Here is a 23,723-nt window from a genome sequence, read left to right as displayed (position 1 = left end):
TTGAACTCAAATACCTGTACTTTCTACTTCTTACATGTTGAACACAAATACCTGTACTTTCTACTTCTTACATGTTGAACTCAAATACCTGTACTTTCTACTTCTCACATGTTGAACTCAAATACCTGTACTTTCTACTTCTCACATGTTGAACTCAAATACCTGTACTTTCTACTTCTTACATGTTGAACTCAAATACCTGTACTTTCTACTTCTTACATGTTGAACTCAAATACCTGTACTTTCTACTTCTTACATGTTGAACTCAAATACCTGAACTTTCTACTTCTTACATGTTGAACACAAATACCTGTACTTTCTACTTCTTACATGTTGAACTCAAATACCTGTACTTTCTACTTCTTACATGTTGAACTCAAATACCTGTACTTTCTACTTCTCACATGTTGAACTCAAATACCTGTACTTTCTACTTCTTACATGTTGAACACAAATACCTGTACTTTCTACTTCTTACATGTTGAACTCAAATACCTGAACTTTCTACTTCTCACATGTTGAACTCAAATACCTGTACTTTCTACTTCTTACATGTTGAACTCAAATACCTGTACTTTCTACTTCTTACATGTTGAACTCAAATACCTGTACTTTCTACTTCTTACATGTTGAACTCAAATACCTGTACTTTCTACTTCTAACATGTTGAACACAAATACCTGTACTTTCTACTTCTTACATGTTGAACACAAATACCTGTACTTTCTACTTCTTACATGTTGAACCCAAATACCTGTACTTTCTACTTCTTACATGTTGAACTCAAATACCTGTACTTTCTACTTCTTACATGTTGAACACAAATACCTGTACTTTCTACTTCTCTCATTTTCCAAACAGGCTGGTTCCTTTAGTCTGAATGTGTGTTTGGTGGCGTGATCATTATTATTTAGAGTCATTGCGTGCCTATTGATTTGAACACGATCCGTGTATCCATCATTTCCTGGTCTTCTCTAAAGAAGAGGGACCAATGGAAACGTTGTCATGTTGCCGTTGTTCAGCATGGAAACATTCATTAGCTAACAATGACATTATTGTTCTATTAATATAAAGGGAGGTCAGGTACTCTTTAAAACAGCTGCTAGTTATGGGTACTTTTTACTGAAGTACATTTCAAAGTTCTTTACTTTCACTTGAGTAAAGAAGTTTAGTCAGTACTTCTACTTTCACCAGAGTATTTTTAAACACGAGTATCTGTACTTCTGCTTGAGTAAAGGATGTGTGTACTCTTGCCATCTCTATCTGAATGCCAAGGCAGGACGCTGTGAGAGGGAGGAAGAGGGGGAGGAACTCGCTCCCCTATAAACGGAAAACTAATAACAGATTTTTCGTCTGCTTTCTGCTGCTCTCTGGCTGGCTGCTTGGCCCCGAGGCCGTGTTGCTGTGTGGCGCAGCAGCAATCAGAGGTCATAATTTCATTGGCGGTTAGCATCAGGTTCAATTTTTCTAGTAGGTTACATTTACCAGAAAGTCTGGATTGTGTTACTGCGTACCGGAGGAATCAGTGCGGAGCTGCAGAACGCCTCCACCTTTCCAAGAGGCTGCACCCCCACAGGGAACACATGTTTAGAGATGCACACACACACACACACACACACACACACACACACACACACACACACACACACACACACACACACACACACACACACACACACACACACACACACACACACACACACACACACACCAGAGATGGCAACAGTACACACATCCTTTACTGTAGTAGAAGTACAGATACTCGTGTTTAAAAATACTTCTTTACTCAAGTCAAAGTAAAGAAGTTTGGGCTTTGAAATGTACAGTAACAAAGTATTTGTACTCCACTACTTCCCACCTCTGACACACACACACACACACACACACACACACACACACACACACACACTATTAATGCCAAGTCTCCTCGTACTTCCTTCTACTGTATGTATATATATCGGTGCGCGCAGACATAGCTCTCACATGCCAACCCGAGGAGTGTTTAGAGTTTCTGGATTGAGACCTAATTGGTTGTGTCTGGTATATCTTTAGACCCCTCTAGTGGCAGCGCTCTGACGAGGAGGAGCTCACTTTGGGTTTGCACAGATGAAGAGAAATGGTATAAACAGAGAGAAAGTCAAGGCGGAGAGGATTGAGGGTAAAAAATGTAACGTTTCCACTTAAAAATGTCCAAAAGAAGTAGCTGTTAAAAGGAGACGTTTTCCAAAAGAATGGAAAAAGTTGAGAAATATGTCATTTTGTGTCGTCTGCTCTCCTGTGATGGCGGGTACCTCCTTCTAGTTTGCATCAGCTGCCAGAAACTGTCCCAAAGTGACTTCCTGTATTATCCAGTTTTTAGCCAGATTTTAAAGCTACACTTTTTAGATCTAGGTGCTTTTTAACGTGGATGGAGGGATTTGTCTAAATACAACAAACTATGCTTTTTTATTTTTTATTTTATTTAGCGTTTAAGTCTCACATGCCAGAAAAAACACAAATTCCTGAATAAATATTATTTCTCTGGGAAATGAACCTGAAAACATGTGTGGAGTGTCCTTCACCAAGAAAGAAACCCTTCCTTAATGATGTGTGTATCCTTCATTACTCAAAATCTTTTATTCTGTGTGTTACAGGAGTGTGACCAGGTACATATCGACGACGTCTCCTCCGATGATAACGGCCAGGATCTGAGGTACAGCACTTTCATTCTCACACATTCAGAATAAACCGGTCTTTGTGCTGTTTGTGCTGACAGAACCTTTCCTTCTTTCCTTCTTTGTCTTCCTCTCAGTACGTATAACTTTGGCGCTGATGGTTTCCACGCAGCGGCCACCAGCGCAAATCTATGTCTGGCCACAGGCGTGCGGGGGGGCGTGGACTGGATGAGAAAACTGGCTTTCCGCTACAGAAGAGTAAAAGAAATCTACACCACCTACAAAAATAACGTCGGAGGTAATCCCCAACATGCAGATCTGTGTGTGTGTGTGTGTGTGTGTGTGTGTGTGTGTGTGTGTGTGTGTGTGTGTGTGTGTGTGTGTGTGTGTGTGTGTGTGTGTGTGTGTGTGTGTGGGGGGGGGGGGTGTGTGTGTGTGTGTGTGTGTGTGTGTGTGTACTGTGTGTGTACTATGTGTGTGTGAGAAATGGCCAAAGTACACACATCCTTTACTCAAGTAGAAGTAAAGGAACCAGCCTGTTTGGAAAATGTAAGAAGTCAAAGTAAAAAGTCGTCAGAAAAATGAGTAGTGGAGTACTGATACCAGAAACATGTAGTGTGTGTGTGTGTGTGTGTGTGTGTGTGTGTGTGTGTGTGTGTGTGTGTGTGTGTGTGTGTGTGTGTGTGTGTGTGTGTGTGTGTGTGTGTGTGTGTGTGTGTGTGTGTGTGTGTGTGTGTTGGTATTCTTATGTGTGTGTGTGTGTGTGTGTGTGTGTGTGTGTGTGTGTGTGTGTGTGTGTGTGTGTGTGTGTGTGTGTGTGTGTGTGTGTGTGTGTGTGTGTGTGTGTGTGTGTGTGTGTGTGTGTGTGTGTGTGTGTGTGTGTGTGTGTTGGTATTCTTATGTGTGTGTGTGTGTGTGTGTGTGTGTATGGTCTAAAAGCACACATGCCACAACACTTGGTCAGGGTGAATTTTGTAAATTTCAGCAGTATTCGGAGTGCCGGTCCAACCCAAACAATGTTCCCCTGCGTTTCAGGTCTGCTGGGCCCGGCCAAAAGAGAAGCCTGGTTGCAATTGCGAGCAGAAATTGAAGCCTTGACGGACTCCTGGTTAACACTGGCACTGAAAGCACTAACATTAATCCACTCAAGGTAGGACTCCACGGAGGAAAATTGTACCCAGTCCCACACCGCACGTATATAAACTCACATGTGGTGTAAATAATTCCAGCTCCGTATTCCCGAGGAAACGCCAGTGCTCTGATTTCTTATTTTGAGAGAGACTTTCCTTTGTCCTCCCTCACACTGATTTATAAAGCTGTGTGTCCCCAGAGTCAGAACTAAACGTGGAGAAGTTCAGTTATTATGCTCCAATCTAAACGATGTCAATACGCTAAGGAGAAATATCACATCTCACACTTTTATTCATGTACCTTTTGTTATTCATTTTTATTGCTTTTAAATGAGTGTTTTTAAAATGCCATTTCATAATATGCTCCTGCCGCACTGTTTCTTAACGCTCTTTATGTCTTTCATGTTTGGAAAGCACAGGTGTATCACCAGGTAGATTGACACGTACGAGGAATTTGACTTGATGTCGTGGTGCATGAATAAAAGTAAAACTAAAAACAAAAATTAAAAACACAGATAGAGAACTAGAAAAATATTACAAATTATAAAAAATTATAAAAAAAGATTCAAGATAATACAAAATATAGTAGAAAATATAACAGTATTTACATGGAGATGGAATGGAATAAAAAGGAATAAAATATGGAATAGAAATCGGCAGTGCTGTGTAAATAACTTACCTTGCCTTATATTATATTAAATTATAATACAATGCATTACATGTATCTGATGAATCCAAAGATACCCCACAACCATCACCTAACGCTTCCCCTTCATGCACGTTTGGCTTTGACTGATGAATCTGTGTTTCTCTGCAGGTCTAACTGTGTGAACATCCTGGTCACCACCACGCAGCTCATCCCGGCGCTCGCCAAAGTCCTGCTCTACGGCCTGGGGATCGTCTTTCCCATCGAGAATATTTATAGTGCAACCAAAATAGGTACTGATTTGATGAATCTCTCTGCTTGTTGCTGTGTTTCGCTGAGTGACACGAGCAGAGACACACTGTCTGAGAGACTCAAAGAAGTGAAACATCCACAACGAGACACAAAGCTACTACAAAAACATAACAAGCATTGAAAGCCACCACGTAGAAACAGAAGAACAAATGACCCCCATGGCCTTCAACCTGCAATATGTCACTCAAAGAGACGCTTACCAACCAGGAAGAGACTCAAAGTGACTGCAAGGAAACATCAACAACCACAAAGAGAGATTAAAAGAGGACTAAAGGGGGAGAGCAAGAGTAGAAAGGGGCTGAAAAAGACTTTAAAAAGGGGCCAAACATGCAAACACACAACATTTTGAAAATAAAAGCAACTACAGACGTTGAAAGCAACCACGTAGAAACAGAAGAACAAAGTGTTAGGGCCCCTATGGCCTTCACCCTGCAATATGTCACTCAAAGATTCACGTATCAACAAGGGAGAGAGTCAAAGTAACTGCAAAGAAACACAACATGTGTAGAAAGAGAGCAGCTGCAAAGAGACTCTGAAAATCAGCAAAAGGACCCCAAAGACAAAAAAGCAACTACAGAGATCACAACAACCACAGAGACACAGAAAAGGTGCCCAAAGAGACACAACCTCTGATGATGTCCTGAAGGACTGGGGATCGTCTTCCACACTGCAAAATTATGCTGCTCCAAAAACAAGTGAAACAATAATGAAAACATGTTTTCACGTGAAATAAGTTTTAAACATCTACCAAGTCAGAATTAACTTGGTAGGAATCCTTGAAATAAGATATTTAGATAAATCTGATCTTGAAATCAGCTGGAGAACTCATTTTGAAATATATTTCACCAGAACCAGGACATGTTGTGTTACGAAATAAGCCACAAATACTCAAAAGTGTTTGTTTCTGATGCTAGTTGGTGATTTTCTAATAAATCTAAATAAAAGATACAACTGAAAATAAGATGTTTTGACTTATCAAGATGAAGCATTGTCTACAAACAGGACCAGATATCTCACTGCAGTGTTCTGAGGTTATTACATGTTATATCAGGAGTAGAGACACATCCTGATTAGATGTTAGACACGTATACTGGGCAAGACTTTGATTTCTTGTCGTGCAGAATGACTTGATGAATCTCTGTGAGTGCTTGTTGTTCTATTCCTCTGAGTGTAACGAGCAGAGACACACCTCTGTGTTGGGGTCGGAGACACCGTCACCGGAGAGCGTTCATGTTCCCTTTCTGAAGGAATCGGACTAATCAGCCTGGGATTCTTTTCCTGCAGCGGGGCCTCCTGTTCAGGCTCTGCATATGAAACCACTTCTGCACATTTATGTCATTCCTCAGCAACAACACCCCCCTCTTTTCCTTCTTCTTCTTCTCCTCAAAGCCTCCCCCCCTCTTCCTCCCGTCCTCCCCTTCCTCACTGTTTCAAATGCAAAGTAAACATCAAGCTTCACCCCCGCTTCTTGTAGAGTTAAAGGAATAACTCAATTTCCCACTCCCTCTAACCTTGGATTATTCAGAACAACTTTTCGAGCATGTCTGGATGAATCAGAAACACCCAAATAGAGGCCGCTTGTATTCGTCAAATGGAAACAACGGAAACAACGCAACATCCAATATACTTTACATTCAAGAAAATAGACAGAAATGTCCAATAATGTTTAAAAATAACAACCGATAACTCACACACAACGTCTGAAGGGTTAAGTAATCCCAAGCAAGTGAAAGGTCTAGAAAGATCTATACAAATAAGAAAAGTCTTGATGAAAAGAAGTAAATAAGAAGAACAACAACAACAACAACAACATCAAAGCATCTGTTAACTGACACAATTGCTCTTCACTTTTATTAAAAACCTTACTTTTTAAAACACTTCCACCCACAACTCCTTCATGCAAGCACTTTGTTTTGGTGAAAGTGTTTTAAATAGTGAAAGTGTTCTCCTTTTTTTTTGTTTAAATTCAACATCAGCATGTCAGGAAGACCTATAGAGGCCACTTTTATTCATCTAATGCACAATTGCTAAAATGTTGGATGGCAATAGGCGTGTTCACACCAAGTACTTTTCCCACAAAGGTTCCTGAGAACTCTTTAGTTCTCAGGAACTAAGTACAGATCGCGTTCACACCGGAAATAAGTCCCTGGGGGTGGATTAGGCAAATGAAGCCGATGACGTCACTTCTTCTTCTTCTGCTTTGGGTTTACTGGCAGGCCGCAAACAACTTCACGGCGTATACTGCCGCCCAAAGTCCCCGGCCGGAAGTCCCCGGAGTTGGGGACTGGCTTCAGTAGAAGCTGCTGGGACTCCCAGCAGCTTCTACTGAAGCCTTCAGAGTAAACGGCCAGAACGCCGACACCTCCTCATCTCCACCGCTCCCATGCTTTATCTTGTGTTGCCATAAGTTAGTCTCTCTGCGTTTCTGCGCTTGGCTAATGCTAATGCTAATAATGCTAATGCGAGGATAATAAAATGGCGGCTTCACAAAAGTTTTTGGGAGTTTGACGGGGCGTGGCTTGCATTCCGCCCAGCCAATCAGACACAGGAACCTTTTTCTCCCACGATAGTCCCTGCTCTCTAGCAGGGGCTGAAAAGGGGGTAAAAAAGGTTCTCTAGAACTAATTTAGTTCCTGGGACTTTTTGGTGTGAACGCAACTAAATCGTCGTTCTCAGGAATCTTTGTGGGAAAAGTACTTGGTGTGAACGCGCCTAATGGAAACAATGCAACATACAAAATATACACAATTGTCCAATAATGTTTAAAAATAACAGCAAACTCACACACAAAGTCTTGATGAATTAAGGTAAATAGGGGCAGCGTTTAACAACAACAAAGCATCTGTTAACACACACACTTGTTCTTCACACACTACTTCATTCAAACCTTTTCAAACACTCCTGCCCTGACTCGTGCTGTCGAGCTGAAAGTGTTTTAAATAGTGCGATTCTTCTCCTTGTTTGAGTTTGAATTCACCATCAGCATGTCAGAAAGACCTCTTGAAGGCTTCAGCGTAACACAGGGTGGATAACAAATGTACAAATGGTCACTTTGGGGGTCCTCTCCAGACCCTGCAGCATGCATCAGTGATGTCAGCTGATTTAGGTCCATTTGTCTCGACTCGATGCTTTTCAGATCCTCTATCTGCTCTCTGATCTTATCACGGCTCCTCAAAGTGTTTACTCTGCACTCTTCTGTGTGTGTGGTGTTTTTAAAAGGGGGCTCTTGTCACCCTGTGCCTTTGAATCAACTCGTTTTGTTTGCATCCCCTGAACGCACCACTGACATCCTGCTTCTCCCCCTCTTCTTCAGGGAAGGAGAGCTGCTTCGAGAGAGTCATCCAGAGGTTCGGGAGGAAAGTTGTTTACATAGTCGTTGGAGATGGCGTGGAAGAGGAGCAAGGCTCGAAAAAGGTAAGAACGTTTGGGAATGAAACCGAAACACATGCTCCTCATAAGGTCAGGAGTTCAGAGCACAAAACATACCTGCCGCGTTACAAGAGAGAAAACAGCTCTTACTTTAATCCGCTGATCCTCTTGTGAGGCGTTCAAGTACAAGAGAAAGTCTGAAGTGTGTAATCAGCGCTTTTTTCTCCGCCATCTCAGGTTTAAAAAGCGAGGGCATCATTACATATGTCCGCTCGCTGAACGCTGTGTATGTAATGCTTAGCGAGCCCTTTCAGGCACATCGTAAATAAAGGAGGCTTAAATCCTTGTTGATGAAATTAGAATATTTACGGCCGTGTCACGCCTGTCAGCAGACGCGTCCCACACGCCGACAGCAGAGTCAGGAGAGACGAGTCTGACGGGTGCTTTTTTCAGTTTGGATCAAACCAAGCCAAACATATTCGTTAGTAAATGAATCAGCATATTTCTCTGACAGCCACAGAAACGCCTCCAGCTCCTTTTTGTTTCTCGGTAAACAAGGAGAGACAGATGAGGAGCGATTAGGAAGCTACCTTTCAGTGTAAAGTTATAGCTCTGTACTTTTAGAGCTGGGAAAAGGGGCTCGGGGTGGGGGAGATGCAAATATGTTCACTCAGCGTGGAGTTGTTGGAGTGTGACACTGATGGGAGGATAAGGCGTCTGAGTGCGAGTCCCACGACACGCCATGCGGTAAAAGGTTTCTGTGTCAACATCAGAGAGGACGTGGAATAACACGACAACTTCAGCCGTCAGGAGCCTCACGTCAGAGCTGACAGCGAGAGGGAAAAGAAAAACTCATTCCTCTGAGAAAAGAAAAGAAAGGCACCGAAACAATTCAGTTATTACCGTCACCCGGCAGAGATCGCATCTGCAGCTTTTGAACTTAAGAGCAAAGACAATTTACAAAACAAAAAGCAGAGAGCTGTTCAGGGGTCAGTGCAGGCGCTCCTGAGCGGAACATATTCCTGGGAGAGGCCTTACCTTTGATAAGGGGGAGAAAGGGGGAGGGTATGGGGGAGTAATGGGCTCCACACACTGAGGATCTACCTGACAAGCTCCTTTCATGCTCAGAGACTCAGGTTTCCTCTCGTACTCTGCCCGGCAGCAGCAGCTCTCTCGCAGCGTCCCCAACACACGGAGGGGGGTCAACACTGAAACGGCAAACTACACATATTTTTTTTTTCACCAATTATTGGCTTTTTTTTCAAGCGTTTATTCAGGGGACATTACAAAGTACAGGTATGGATAATGTAGAAGAGAAAAAATAACAAAGAATAAAGAAATTAAACCTTTTTTAACACTTTTTGTTTGGCTTTTTTCAAACAAAAATACAGAATAGAATATTTACACATGTGAAGAGGAGCTGTGTGTGTGTGTGTGTGTGTGTGTGTGTGTGTGTGTGTGTGTGTGTGTGTGTGTGTGTGTGTGTGTGTGTGTGTGTGTGTGTGTGTGTGTGTGTGTGTGTGTGTGTGTGTGTGTGTGTGTGTGTGTGTGTGTGTGTGTGTGTGTGTGTGTGTGTGTGTGTGATAACAAGGACTACAAACCATCATGGCACCCAGTAAAAGACTACAAACCCCACAGTGAGCAGGGTCAGCTTGACGGTTGATGCCCAGGTGGAGCAGATGAGCTGATTGACCCAATTAGAGAGCATAAAGGGGGGAGGGGGGGAGGGAGAGAGAGAGACAGAGGGAGACAGAGGGAGAGAGACAGAGAGACAGAGTTATCTACAATTCAAGAGAAGCTCAATAATTACTTTTATTTATTACAAAACATTTCTAATCTAAGTCTGGGGAAATCTGATGGCTCAAACAAACACGGGACTTCAACCCATGCAAAGAAAATCAAAGACGGGTCAAATATAACTTTTACTTGAGTTGCTGAAAAACCAAGTCCTTACATTGACATGTCGTTTGGAGTGATGCTGTAAGAAGAGAGAATTATAAAGTTCAACCCTCACAATCTTTAAAAATGGTGGAATATTATGAAACGAATACACTGAAGAAACGACGTAGTGTCCAGGGTTCGGGTCATAAGATTTCTACACTGTGGCTTATGTGCATTAAAACCTTTGAATCTTGAGTACTGGAAGCATGTGAAGCCAGTTTCATCTCAAGAGTTCTGGAGAAACCGGATAGCTCAAACGGGAATTCAACCCATGCAAAAAAGGAAAAGTCAAAACATAACTTCTTTGAACTTGTGTAAAGTACTTCATATACACTGAATAAACTGAGTGGTGTCCCGTACTGGGAGCATGTGAAGCCAGCATCATTGTCTCTGACCCTAAAACATCTCCAGTGTTTAAAGTTTTTATTTCTAATTAGGCATCTACAGAAGCGCTCCAAATGACATTTCAATCTGAGTACAAAAAGGTAAATGAGTGGAATATAAGGAAACAGAACATGAAGTCATGTGAAGCCAGCATCTCTGTCTCTGACCCTAAAACCTCTCCCTCCCCAGCACAACATGCCCTTCTGGAGGATCTCCAGCCACTCAGACCTCATGGCCCTGCACCACGCTCTGGATCTGGAGTACTTGTAGCACTGCGGAGCCTCTTTCTCCACCTTCATCATCGTCATCATCACCTCCTGCAGAGAGAGCCCCCCTGTGGAGAGGAGATGGTGGATGTGCTGACATACGGTCACACTTCGTCTTAACCCTGAACTCTTGTTTTTTTGTTCGTTCCTCTGGAGGCGAAAAGGTGGATTTACGGCGCTGCAGCTGCTCGCCATGGTTACTGTGAATGAGCCGCTCTCTGAAAAAGCTGTCAAAGTGTTTTACGGCCCTCCGTCTGTGCCGGGACTTTTCGAGGTTTTCACACCTGTGAGGAGAGCTACTCCACGTTAAACTAAAAACTACTGGAGACGTCTCTTTCTGTCGCTCGACTTCTTCTTCTCCTCCTCCACGAGTCCTGAGCTGGTTATTTATGGGCAGAGACTTTTTGTGCGGGAAGGTACCTCGACGACACAAGACTTTTTACAAAGTACCCACAGCGAGGACGGAAGGAGAAAAGAAAAAAGGGGGTTTTCTAATAATTTAAGAAAAATTACAACGTTATTTACAATGCTGAGACAATCGTGTATAGAGGAACTCTTTTTGTGTGTGTAAGTTTGTAATCACTGGACTATTCCTTCCTATATTCATTTAGGTATGAAAGGTGGCTTTTTCATTGAAGTTTAAACAAATATTAATAATAATAATAAAAAGGCATCCCATCGCAGGAGCTGGAAGTGTTCACCGTTTGCTCTGTCAACACATGTGTAGGTTCATTTGTGTGGAGACTTCAGTCTGCAACACATTTCAAGTTTGATCAGAAAGGTCCTTCTGCATTTCAGCCGCTTGCAGCCCCGTTTATTTAAAGTTCTTCAGTGAAAATGTCCTGCCTCCTGGGAGCCACTAAACAACACATTTGAGATTCACAAAAGCAGGCTTGAATAGGTTTTATTATATTTTATACAAGCGCTATAACAACTCTTGTACAGCGAGCGTAATTTTGTATGACGTAGTGTTTTTATTTTACATTCTGTGTCCCTTCTTCTTCTTCTGTGGTGTCGAGAGAAAAGCCACTAAGCCTGGGAGGTGTGTGAACAAACAGGACATGTGCTGCGACTGTGAATTTCTTAACGGGAACACACTCGCTGTGTTTCTGACGTTTCCTCCTTTGCACATGATCACTGTTGGCCTTTTACATTTCACTTAGGACCCCCCCCCCCACACACACACACACACACCCCGTCTTCTCAACACGTCTACATGTTGCTGCTAGATCAAGGTAATGGTAGGTAAACTAGAGGAAATGTTTTATAGATTCATACAGCACGCTTTTTTTTATTATGTTGCAATCATAAATGCAAACTGGAAACACTTCGTGGGCCTCATTGTGAAACGCTAAAGATTGTTGTGTCTGCAAAATATGTGTACAGATGTTTTTGACATTATTATTTGATTGTGTTTAAATTAATAAAACTGATTTGTGAACTGTAACATGACGCCCTCTGGTTTATTGTATAAAAACTAAGATTTAATACTGAGTTTAAAGCAGGGGTTTCAAACTCAAGGCCCGGGGGCCAAATCCGGCCCGCGACTTCATTTTATGTGGCCCCATAAGAGCTTGCAAAGAATATAATATTTTTATTATACGGTTACATGCTACTTTACAGAAGCACGTTGCCCACAAACTACATGTCCCACAATGCATCTCTAATTAGATTTTTTTTTTCAAAATGTTACTTTTTTTTCAAAATGTCATTCCTTATTTTTAGTTTTTCCAGAATTTGGCTTTTCTTTTAAAATCATTTTTGAGACATTCTCACTGAAGAGACCTGCAATTACTTGCCCTAGAATTCTGCTTTCAGACGTAGTTATTTATGAAGTTATTACCCTATCCGATAATAATCCAATGCAGAGGCAATAATGTAATATAATACATTATTTTATATATCAAATATTTATATATGTATTTTTATATAGTCTTAAAGTTAAAACCGGCCCTTTGAGTGCTACCATAATGCTAATGTGGCCCGTGATGAAATTGAGTTTGACACCCCTGGTTTAAAGGGAAATATCAATAATTTAGTGTCTCTACTGCAGTGGTTCTCAAACTTGTTCTGTCAGGACCCCCCTTTGGAGAAAAAAAAAAGTCGGCCCCCCCAACACAAATAGTCACGTAATGGGCCAAGTTAACATTTATTAAAATACATCAATATGAACGTGAGCATTCCTTTGAACAGTGATGATAAAACAATGCTCCATAAGTCTGTGTGCTCAACGAAACCAAATACATAATACAAGTGTGCAATCCCTTTGCTTGAACAGTAAGTTATAATACTTTGCCACTTTGCAATCTGTGCAAAAAAATGAAAAGAAAGAAAATGCTGATATTTGGCCAAAAACTGTGTCTGCGCATTAGTGGCTGCAATGAGCCTGTTCTGCACTGCACATGTCTTCAGAACGGGGCTGCAGGCTCAGTGGCGGCGTCAGAGATTTATTTTGGGGGTGCTGTGGGGTAGCTTGACGTTTCATAGAGGGTGCTCAAACATGTAGGGTTTCCCATTAAGGCACCGGGTGCTACAGTGGAAAGTTCTACTGCAACAATGCACACACGCACGCACACACACACACAAGCACGCACACACACAGTGCACCCGCGACAGTTACAATGAAGGCTCGATAATCAGCTCACGGCATACAGGTGTAAGCAGGGCTAGAGTGCTGTCTTTATAGGTGGTTTTTAAGATTTCTTTTTAAATATTGAAGTTGAAAGCATCAATGGATACATCTCTCAACACTCATTTGAAACTGACATGTAAACAGATTTACTTTTTCTTTATGGATATTTTACAAATCATTCCCCTTTTAAACTTTATTATTTGTTTACTGTCATATAGTATTTCATACCTGTTTTTCATTTATTCTCTTGTTTTTTTATAACTATAATGATCATATAAACGTGTGCCTCGGAAATAATTGTTTCCATTAATCGTGACCAAACCGTTTGAGACCCACTGAGATAACTTAGACTAAAGTCAACTATCTAAACACTCAGAGAGTCCTTTAGCTCACTGAGTCTCTCAGTCCAAGAAGAGAGGACTCTCCTCCACCTTGTTGTTGAAAAAGCTCCTTATATCCGTTAGCGTAGCTCGCTAGCACCAGAAGCTGACGATCTCTGGTGCTCGTGCTCTCTCTCTCTCTCTCTCTCTCTCTCTCTCTCTCTCTCTCTCTCTCTCTTGCACACAAAATGGCTCGTTCCACACACACACACACATACTGGAACTGTACTGTAGCATTTTATTTCCGAATCAATACAATTCCAAATTAGGATTTTTTATTTATTTTTTTCAACCATATTTCCCCCCCCCCTGTCAGGCCTCTGCGCCCCCCACTATGAGAAACACTGCTCTACTGGGACATGTCTCCATGCTTTAACGTTCAAAAAGTTCTTTATTTTTCTCATACTGCCTGTGCTGCAGGCTGGTTCTGTTGTGATTGGTCAGTGATGTCCCGCCCCCTTAGCGCTAGCCAATAGGAGCGTGAGTGTTTGGTAGTGATGTCACTGGGTTCCGGAACTAAAAAAAAAACACTTTAAATAAACAGGTGCAAAAACACAGGGTGAATACAGGTATACTTAAGTGGACATTTTTCAACATTAAAGTATTTAAACGTGTTCATTTGAAACGTAACATATATGTCCCGTAGATGAAGAAATTTAATTTAAAAAATACTTTCTATTCTATTTTTTAACCACTTTCCATAGTATGTTATTAATAGTGGAATATCTTTACTATCATCCCCGACTGATGTCACAGGCCTCAGCTACTAATCCCAGCAGGAAGCAAAGAGAAACTGGAGCTGGTCCGAGTTTAGACAAAACAACATTACTACCCCACCCCAGATACAAATAAAACACCTTTAAAACAAGCTTACATCTGAACGATAGAGACTTTTATATTTGAAACAGCTTATATGCTTTTAATGCATTTCTTCTCTTAGGGTATTTTTCATTTTTCATGCTGGGTTTTCTTGATAGCCTCCTGACGTTTGTTATTGTCTCTTCCCTTTCCTCTGTGTGTAATCAACATATCAAACCACTCCAAATCAAGTTAGTTTAAATAACACATGAATATTACTTATGATTTCACGAGGTGGTCGCAGAACTTAAACGTATCCTGGACGGGAGAAGAAAGTGTCCGGCCTCCAAAACCACGTTGAAGAATTAAACAAGCGAGCGAAGATGGCAAAAACACATCCTTTCCTCAAGTAGAAGTACAGATACTCGTGTTCAAAAATACTCTGGTGAAAGTAGAAGTACTGACTAAACTTCTTTACTCAAGTCAAAGTAAAGAACTTTGAAATGTACTTCAGTAAAAAGTACCCATAACTAGCAGCTGTTTTAAAGAGTACCTGACCTCCCTTTATATTAATAGAACAATAATGTCATTGTTAGCTAATGAATGTTTCCATGGTGACCAACGGCAACATGACAACGTTTCCATTGGTCCCTCTTCTTTAGAGAAGACCAGGAAATGATGGATACACGGATCGTGTTCAAATCAATAGGCACGCAATGACTCTAAATAATAATGATCACGCCACAAAACACACATTCAGACTAAAGGAACCAGCCTGTTTGGAAAATGAGAGAAGTAGAAAGTACAGGTATTTGTGTTCAACATGTAAGAAGTAGAAAGTACAGGTATTTGAGTTCAACATGTAAGAAGTAGAAAGTACAGGTATTTGAGTTCAACATGTAAGAAGTAGAAAGTACAGGTATTTGAGTTCAACATGTAAGAAGTAGAAAGTACAGGTATTTGTGTTCAACATGTAAGAAGTAGAAAGTACAGGTATTTGAGTTCAACATGTAAGAAGTAGAAAGTACAGGTATTTGAGTTCAACATGTAAGAAGTAGAAAGTACAGGTATTTGTGTTCAACATGTAAGAAGTAGAAAGTACAGGTATTTGTGTTCAACATGTAAGAAGTAGAAAGTACAAGTATTTGTGTTCAACATGTAAGAAGTAGAAAGTACAGGTATTTGAGTTCAACATGTAAGAAGTAGAAAGTACAGGTATTTGGGTTCAACATGTAAGAAGTAGAAAGTACAGGTATTTGTGTTCAACATGTGAGAAGTAGAAAGTACAGGTATTTGTGTTCAACATGTAAGAAGTAGAAAGTACAGGTATTTGGGTTCAACATGTAAGAAGTAGAAAGTACAGGTATTTGAGTTCAACATGTAAGAAGTAGAAAGTACAGGTATTTGAGTTCAACATGTAAGAAGTAGAAAGTACAGGTATTTGAGTTCAACATGTAAGAAGTAGAAAGTACAGGTATTTGTGTTCAACATGTAAGAAGTAGAAAGTACAGGTATTTGAGTTCAACATGTAAGAAGTAGAAAGTACAGGTATTTGAGTTCAACATGTAAGAAGTAGAAAGTACAGGTATTTGTGTTCAACATGTAAGAAGTAGAAAGTACAGGTATTTGTGTTCAACATGTAAGAAGTAGAAAGTACAAGTATTTGTGTTCAACATGTAAGAAGTAGAAAGTACAGGTATTTGAGTTCAACATGTAAGAAGTAGAAAGTACAGGTATTTGGGTTCAACATGTAAGAAGTAGAAAGTACAGGTATTTGTGTTCAACATGAGAGAAGTAGAAAGTACAGGTATTTGAGTTCAACATGTAAGAAGTAGAAAGTACAGGTATTTGGGTTCAACATGTAAGAAGTAGAAAGTACAGGTATTTGTGTTCAACATGTAAGAAGTAGAAAGTACAGGTATTTGAGTTCAACATGTAAGAAGTAGAAAGTACAGGTATTTGAGTTCAACATGTAAGAAGTAGAAAGTACAGGTATTTGGGTTCAACATGTAAGAAGTAGAAAGTACAGGTATTTGTGTTCAACATGTAAGAAGTAAAAGTAAAAAGTCGTCAGAAAAATAAGTAGTGGAGTAAAGTACTGATACCAGAAACATGTACAGTAACGAAGTATTTGTACTCTAATACTTCCCACCTCTGCATGCGAGGAATTTTATTTCAAGCCACACGGCCCCCGTTTAATATCAAGATGAAGTGTGTGTGTGTGTGTGTGTGTGTGTGTGTGTGTGTGTGTGTGTGTGTGTGTGTGTGTGTGTGTGTGTGTGTGTGTGTGTGTGTGTGTGTGTGTGTGTGTGTGTGTGTGTGTGTGTGTGTGTGTGTGTGTGTGTGTGTGTGTGTGTGTGTGTGTGTGTGTGTGTGTGTGTGTGTGTGTGTGTGTGTGTGTGCCAGGCTGGACAGAAACGCTCCACCGCGGGAATGTGCCGGCACAATGAACCCTAATGTGCTTTTCCACTTCCGAACAGCTGAAAGACTCGAAGCGTCTGAGGTCCAGAAAGGAGCTCTGTTCTCGTGATAAGTTTTCCTGATGCTCACAGACCTGGCAGACAAACTCAGACACAACCAGACATTAAAGAAAGAGAAAGTGGGTGTGAGTGGCCACAGAGGGGAATAAAAAATAAGAGTTGGATTGTGTCTGTTTGGCTGAGAATCCTCGAGCAGAACTTTTATTTTCTTCTGGATTTATCTGCTAATGGCATCCTTTAGATCTGCATAACAACTGATAGAAAACACCTTCTTTCTCCTGATTGTTCCTAAGTGTTTAAGGAGATCATCTATTGCATTGAAGTAAACAAAGGAGTCCAATGGAGGCGTTTCAGGCACACACACCTATAACACATTTTTAATTTGACTTCCTACATGTTGAACTCAAACACCTGTACTTTCTACTTTTTATATTTAGAACACAAATACCTGTACTTTCTACTTCTCACATGTTGAACTCAAATACCTGTACTTTCTACTTCTTACATGTTGAACACAAATACCTGTACTTTCTACTTCTTACATGTTGAACTCAAATACCTGTACTTTCTACTTCTTACATGTTGAACTCAAATACCTGTACTTTCTACTTCTTACATGTTGAACTCAAATACCTGTACTTTCTACTTCTTACATGTTGAACTCAAATACCTGTACTTTCTACTTCTCACATGTTGAACACAAATACCTGTACTTTCTACTTCTTACATGTTGAACACAAATACCTGTACTTTCTACTTCTTACATGTTGAACACAAATACCTGTACTTTCTACTTCTTACATGTTGAACTCAAATACCTGTACTTTCTACTTCTTACACTTTGAAAACAAATACCTGTACTTTCTACTTCTTACATGTTGAACTCAAATACCTGTACTTTCTACTTCTCTCATTTTCCAAACAGGCTGGTTCCTTTAGTCTGAATGTGTGTTTGGTGGCGTGATCATTATTATTTAGAGTCATTGCGTGCCTATTGATTTGAACACGATCCGTGTATCCATCATTTCCTGGTCTTCTCTAAAGAAGAGGGACCAATGAAAACGTTGTCATGTTGCCGTTGTTCACCATGGAAACATTCATTAGCTAACAATGACATTATTGTTCTATTAATATAAAGGGGGATCAGGTACTCTTTAAAACAGCTGCTAGTTATGGGTACTTTTTACTGAAGTACATTTAGAAGTTCTTTACTTTGACTTGAGTAAAGAAGTTTAGTCAGTACTTCTACTTTCACCAGAGTATTTATAAACACGAGTATCTGTACTTCTACCATCTCTGTCTGTGATGAAGAGCTTCTTTGGGATGATGAAGGTGTTCCTATGCTTTAATCAGGCCTTGCAATAACCGTGTAATCCCCCGGCTCCTCTCTGAACTCCCACCAACCCCCCTGTGGAAATAAAATAAAGAGGGAAATAGTGGGGGTTTTACCTCGAAGGTCCTCTGCTGGGCATTCCTCTCCGGGACGTCCCGCCAAAGTGCCCGCCCTCCATAAAACTGTTCTGCAATAATAAACAACGCCATGGGTGATTTACGGCCTCGCCCAGACAGTGATTTCATGCAGATTTCCACGGAGGGGGCCTCTGACGGTGCATCACAATTGAACTAATATTGTATTACATGCATATCAAACTCCCCCCAAATAACCTGATCTGCCACATCTCTTTTATGAGCAGGAAGCCTATTAATAGTCCTGAGTTCTGCTTTCTGTGAACAGTGGGGATGGAGTTAGGGGAAGTTGGGTCTGTCGGGAGCAGATGTCCACAGATCGAGACCAAAAGAGGAAGGACATTTTAAAAGTTACAAGAAAGAATCATGTATTCAAAATATTACTAAAGTGAAAGTGCGAAAAGTCTTGGCATCAAACATCAAAAAGTAAAATTGCTTATTTTGTGTAATGGCCCATTTCATAACCATATGAATACATTATTGATGCATTAATGTGAACTATATTGGTGTCCAAAATGTACTGAAGAAGAAGTATTAAATGAAAATACTCAAAGGACAAGTTCATCAAAATTGTACTTAAGTAAACTACTTAGGTAAATGTACTTTGTTACGATCTGCCAAGAGAGAAGGGGCACAAATCCTGCATTTTAAGTAGAGTTTCTGCTCGATCTAACAGCCTGTTTCAGTCTGTGTTTCGTGTCTGCAGGCGGTATGAGATACACCTCATCCTGCAGAAGTCTTAGGATATAAAAAGACTTCCTGCTTCTCAAGCCTCGGTGACAAACCTGTTGTCACCCTGCTGCTAATCCAGCCTCTTTGTTTACTGTCTGTTTCTCTCTGAGTTACTGATCTGACAGGAACAGCTGCTGATGGAGGGGATGTCCCACAAGGACACAGATATGCAGACATGTTGAGTCCGATTAGTCTAAAAAAGATTGGGTCTTAATGGACCTGCAGAGACAAAGACACCGAGGTCCCTACAAGAGGAGGATATTGTGTTTTTCCATGTATTGTATCAGGGGGTTCTACAGCATGGCAGAGGATGCAGTGTTTGACTCTCTAAAGCTTTGAGATGCAGCAGGAGCCATTGGCTCTCATCATGTATGAATCCAACATACATACAGCACATGCAGTTGTAGCCTTCTCTGTCCCCTGATTGTGTCGCATTTTATCTTATTTCCAAGCCATTTTATTTGGAAGTCAAGCAGAAACTCCCTCCAGCAAATAAACACTATTTGTGCAACAGCTCACCTCTGAGCACGGCTCGTAACCACCGTGAGGTCGTAGTGTTACGTTGCCAGGGGCGACGCTCACCCGCTGCCCAACCGCACCAAAGCTCCACCTGCGGTCAAACACACACACACACACACACACACACACACACACACACACACACACATTCCCTTATATTTACTGGGCCCACCGCACCGCTCCACTTGAAGGTGAGTGGCAGAGATTTAAATGGGCAGCTCAGGCCACCCCTCAAGTGTGTGTGTGTGTGTGTGTGTGTGTGTGTGTGTGTGTGTGTGTGTGTGTGTGTGTGTGTGTGTGTGTGTGTGTGTGTGTGTGTGTGTGTGTGTGTGTGTGTGTGTGTGTGTGTGTGTGTGTGTGTGTGTGTGTGTGTGTGTTGGTCTTTAAATGTGCACGTGCTTGACTTCTGAGCTAACTCTGAGCTATGAGCTACCAGCTCCCCGAGGGTTCATTTAGCTGCAGACCTCCCTGTGTGCTGTGTGTGTGTGTGTGTGTGTGTGTGTGTGTGTGTGTGTGTGTGTGTGTGTGTGTGTGTGTGTGTGTGTGTGTGTGTGTGTGTGTGTGTGTGTGTGTGTGTGTGTGTGTGTGTGTGTGTGTGTGTGTGTGTGTTAATTGGCCTGGCGTTCGGACCCGAGCCAGGCTCTCCCTCTCAGTCATTTTAATAAACTCTCCGTCGTCGGGTTAATAAAACCTCGGTGTGTTTTTGCTCGATAAGTCATCTGATGTTCTTTTTCCTGTGAGTAGAAATGAAGGAGAGGCTCTGTGTTTTTTTACTTTTAGTCCCGTTGCTGCTTTATATCCTGCAATGCTGCATGTGAGAAGCTACGTACACAGTGTGAGATATAACCAATGAAGAAGAGACTGAGAAGTGTTTAATATCGTGAAATGCTGCAAAAGAGATGGAGAGCACAGAAGACCACACTTCATTGGGTTCTTCCTCTTCTTCCTTCACCCCTGCTTTCACACATGTTCTTGGAAATCAGGCGACTTGTTGTCCTGCTGTACTGATCCTGAGAAAAGACAAACAAATTGAGCCTTTCAGTGATTCAGTTATTGAACATTGTTCAAATTGACGTGCCCCTAACAGTGAGATTGACGCTGCTATCCCCAATAAAATCAATGTCAAAGTTCCCCTATCATGCTAAATCCACTTCTCCATGTCTCTTCTCCATCAACATGTGTCCCCTCTGCTTCATGTCTCTTCTACATCAACACGTGTCCCCTCTTCTCCATGTCTCTTCTACATCAACATGTGTCCCCTCTTCTTCATGTCTCTTCTGCATCAACACGTGTCCCCTCTTCTTCATGTCTCTTCTACATCAACACGTGTCCCCTCTTCTTCATGTCTCTTCTACATCAACATGTGTCCCCTCTTCTCCATGTCTCTTCTACATCAACATGTGTCCCCTCTTCTTCATGTCTCTTCTACATCAACATGTGTCCCCTCTTCTTCATGTCTCTTCTACATCAACACGTGTCCCCTCTTCTTCATGTCTCTTCTACATCAACATGTGTCCCCTCTTCTTCATGTCTCTTCTACATCAACATGTGTCCCCTCTTCTTCATGTCTCTCCTACATCAACATGTGTCCCCTCTTCTTCATGTCTCTTCTACATGTTGGCCACTTTATGATGTCATAACGATGTGTTGTCTTGTGTAACCATTAGCCAATCAGCAACCAAGGAACACCCCCCCCCCCCCCTTATCACCTGAATCTCCTCCTAGAGCTCCATTGAGTTCTTTGTAACCAAATGTCTCTCAGAGGAGCGTGGGGAGGGGCTCCTTATTTTCATCTAAAGTAACAGACAGAGAATCAGCACTTTGGAAACAGGGCTGAAACAGAGGGGATTATGGGTAATGCTGCAACGCTGCAATGATCTGTTTGGTGTTTCATGTATATCTGAGACCTGTGAGATATTGATGAGAACAGTATGATAGGGGACCTTTAAGTTGTCTAATATGTCCTCCTCTCCTGAGACAGCGGCCCAGTATCAATGGTCTGGTTCCCAGTGGCTGAAATGGTCTCTCTGTCTGAGATGTAGGATCCGCGGTGACTTCGCTCTTCTGAGGGATTACAGAGGCTTTAACAGGCGGATGAAGCCCAGCAAAGTGCTAAGTGACATTTGTGCTCTGGGAATATGGCAATCAGCAGCGTGGAGCCGCGCCAGGAACATGCTAAAAAGGGTCGGAGAGAGAGAGAGAGAGATAGAGAGAGAGAGAGAGAGAGAGAGAGAGAGAGAGAATACTTATTTATAGTTATCACCGCAATTCAGGATTGTTGGAAACGTTATTTCGATTTCTCAGTCTGTACACACACACAGAGAAATTGACATTAAAATTGACTTTGACTTTGAATAAACCGTATTTAATTTTGTCTTAATGTACATTATTTAATGTCATATGTTCTTGTACATATCATATTCTATTTGCATGTATAAAGACTTCTTAGACTTTTTTATTTGTTGTATTCGGCCAGAAAATGCTAAAAAGGGTCGGAGAGAGAATCTACTTATTTTTATAAATAGCTATCAGCGCAATAAACCGTATTTCATTTGGTCTTAATGTACATTATTTCACATTCTGTTTACATGTATATATATATATATTTTAAACATCAGCATATTTTGAATTGAGAGTGTAAACAAACGTAAGGAGGGGGGAGGGGGTTTGGGGGGGGGGGGTCAGGGATCTGTTAACCATCAGCTGCGTTTCATCCTGCCGACGCTTTGCAAACCTTCAAGGGAGGCTTTGTGTACCTGCAGACAGGAGCTGGGACTCTGGGCAATGGGAAACCAATGCTTTATACACACACACACACACACACACACACACACACACACACACACACACACCTCACCCATTCCCCTCCCCCCAATAGATATAGAATAGAATTGGGAGGGATGAACCCCTCTGTAATGGTCTCACATGCAGAGCACACAGTGACATGTGTTCTCTGTTTTGAACCCATCCTAGAACCAGGAGTACCAGGAGCAGTGGGCAGCTAGTGTACAGCGCCCGGGGAGCAATGGGAGTGAGGGGGTGGGGGTGTGTCTCGTGCCTTGCTCAAGGGCCTTCCCCCCCCCCCCTCAAACCCCCTGTTATGCCCTCTCTTGTATGCCATTGATCATAACATATCATTGTACTTACACACTTCATGTGTATATATAATATCCTGCTTTATGTTCTGCTAATGCACATTTATATTTCCACCTGTATATTTTCTACTTTTTTAATGCTATTTTATTTCTATTGAGATGTTTACATTTTGGATTGTTTATTTCTAGTCTTTTCATTTCTCTAATGTACAATTCCAGGTCTTTTTATGCTGCTGCAACGCAAACATTTACCAAATTGGGATCAATAAAGTACTTCTTATCTGATCTTATCGTATACCTCCACCCTGCTCCGTGTTGTACAGTAAGTCCTCAGAAAGTTGGAGTGAATCTGAAGGCCTACAGGTCGAATCTAAAAACAGCAACGCATCTAGTAAATTGTTCAATTATTATATTTACCAAAGGCGGATTAAACCTCTTTGACTTGTTGTCTTGTCCACTGTGTCAGGGTGAATATCCACAAAAAGCAAAAAGAGCTTTTTGAACTGCAGGTATCAGGATGACTTGCTCACACTATAAACTACTTTTTGTGACACTTAACTTGTATTTGATGTTTATAATCACAAGCTACAGCCATTCCCTCAGAGTCCTGTAATATCCTGACTAATGGGAGCTGCAGGAGCTTTTAGTTAGATCAATAAAGTACTTCTTATCTTATACCTCCTCCACCCTGCTCCGTGTGCAGTAAGTCCTCAGAAAGACGGAGTTGATGAGAGGACACTGCATTAGATTTCCCTGCATGATCTAAATCCCTCCAGGTCGAATCAAACAGGAGTTATTCAAACCACGATCCATAATTCATGATCCTCCTCTGAACCTCTGACAGAGTTCAGCATGTTAATTGCTTCAGTTAGTGCACGAGCGTTCCTAGCAGAGGGATATTACTCCTGACAAAAAGCT

General features: G+C 41.4%; 1 protein-coding gene across 10 annotated transcripts in view; it reads left to right on the top strand.

Annotated features, from left to right (window-relative positions):
* eya1 (EYA transcriptional coactivator and phosphatase 1) overlaps positions 1-12,149 on the top strand; it is a 119,196-nt gene extending 107,047 nt beyond the window's left edge. For 7 of the 10 annotated variants that reach the window (XM_079660921.1, XM_079660923.1, XM_079660918.1 and 4 more), the window contains 7 exons: positions 2,634-2,692; positions 2,792-2,952; positions 3,690-3,804; positions 4,602-4,723; positions 8,056-8,156; positions 10,490-10,537; positions 10,626-12,149. In XM_079660921.1, coding sequence (XP_079517047.1) covers positions 2,634-2,692; positions 2,792-2,952; positions 3,690-3,804; positions 4,602-4,723; positions 8,056-8,156; positions 10,490-10,537; positions 10,626-10,706 — 687 coding nt within the window. In that variant the 3' untranslated portion in view covers positions 10,707-12,149. The remainder of the gene's footprint in view (positions 1-2,633; positions 2,693-2,791; positions 2,953-3,689; positions 3,805-4,601; positions 4,724-8,055; positions 8,157-10,489; positions 10,538-10,625) is intronic. The other 3 variants (XM_079660924.1, XM_079660919.1, XM_079660922.1) reach the window with 1 other exon arrangement.
* The last annotated feature ends 11,574 nt before the right edge of the window (positions 12,150-23,723 follow it).

Source organism: Notothenia rossii (assembly GCF_949606895.1).
Source record: "Notothenia rossii genome assembly, chromosome: 12".
Classification (NCBI taxonomy): Eukaryota; Metazoa; Chordata; class Actinopteri; order Perciformes; family Nototheniidae; genus Notothenia; species Notothenia rossii.
Note: the sequence above shows the minus strand (reverse complement) of the source record. Positions and strands in the feature narration are given on the sequence as shown.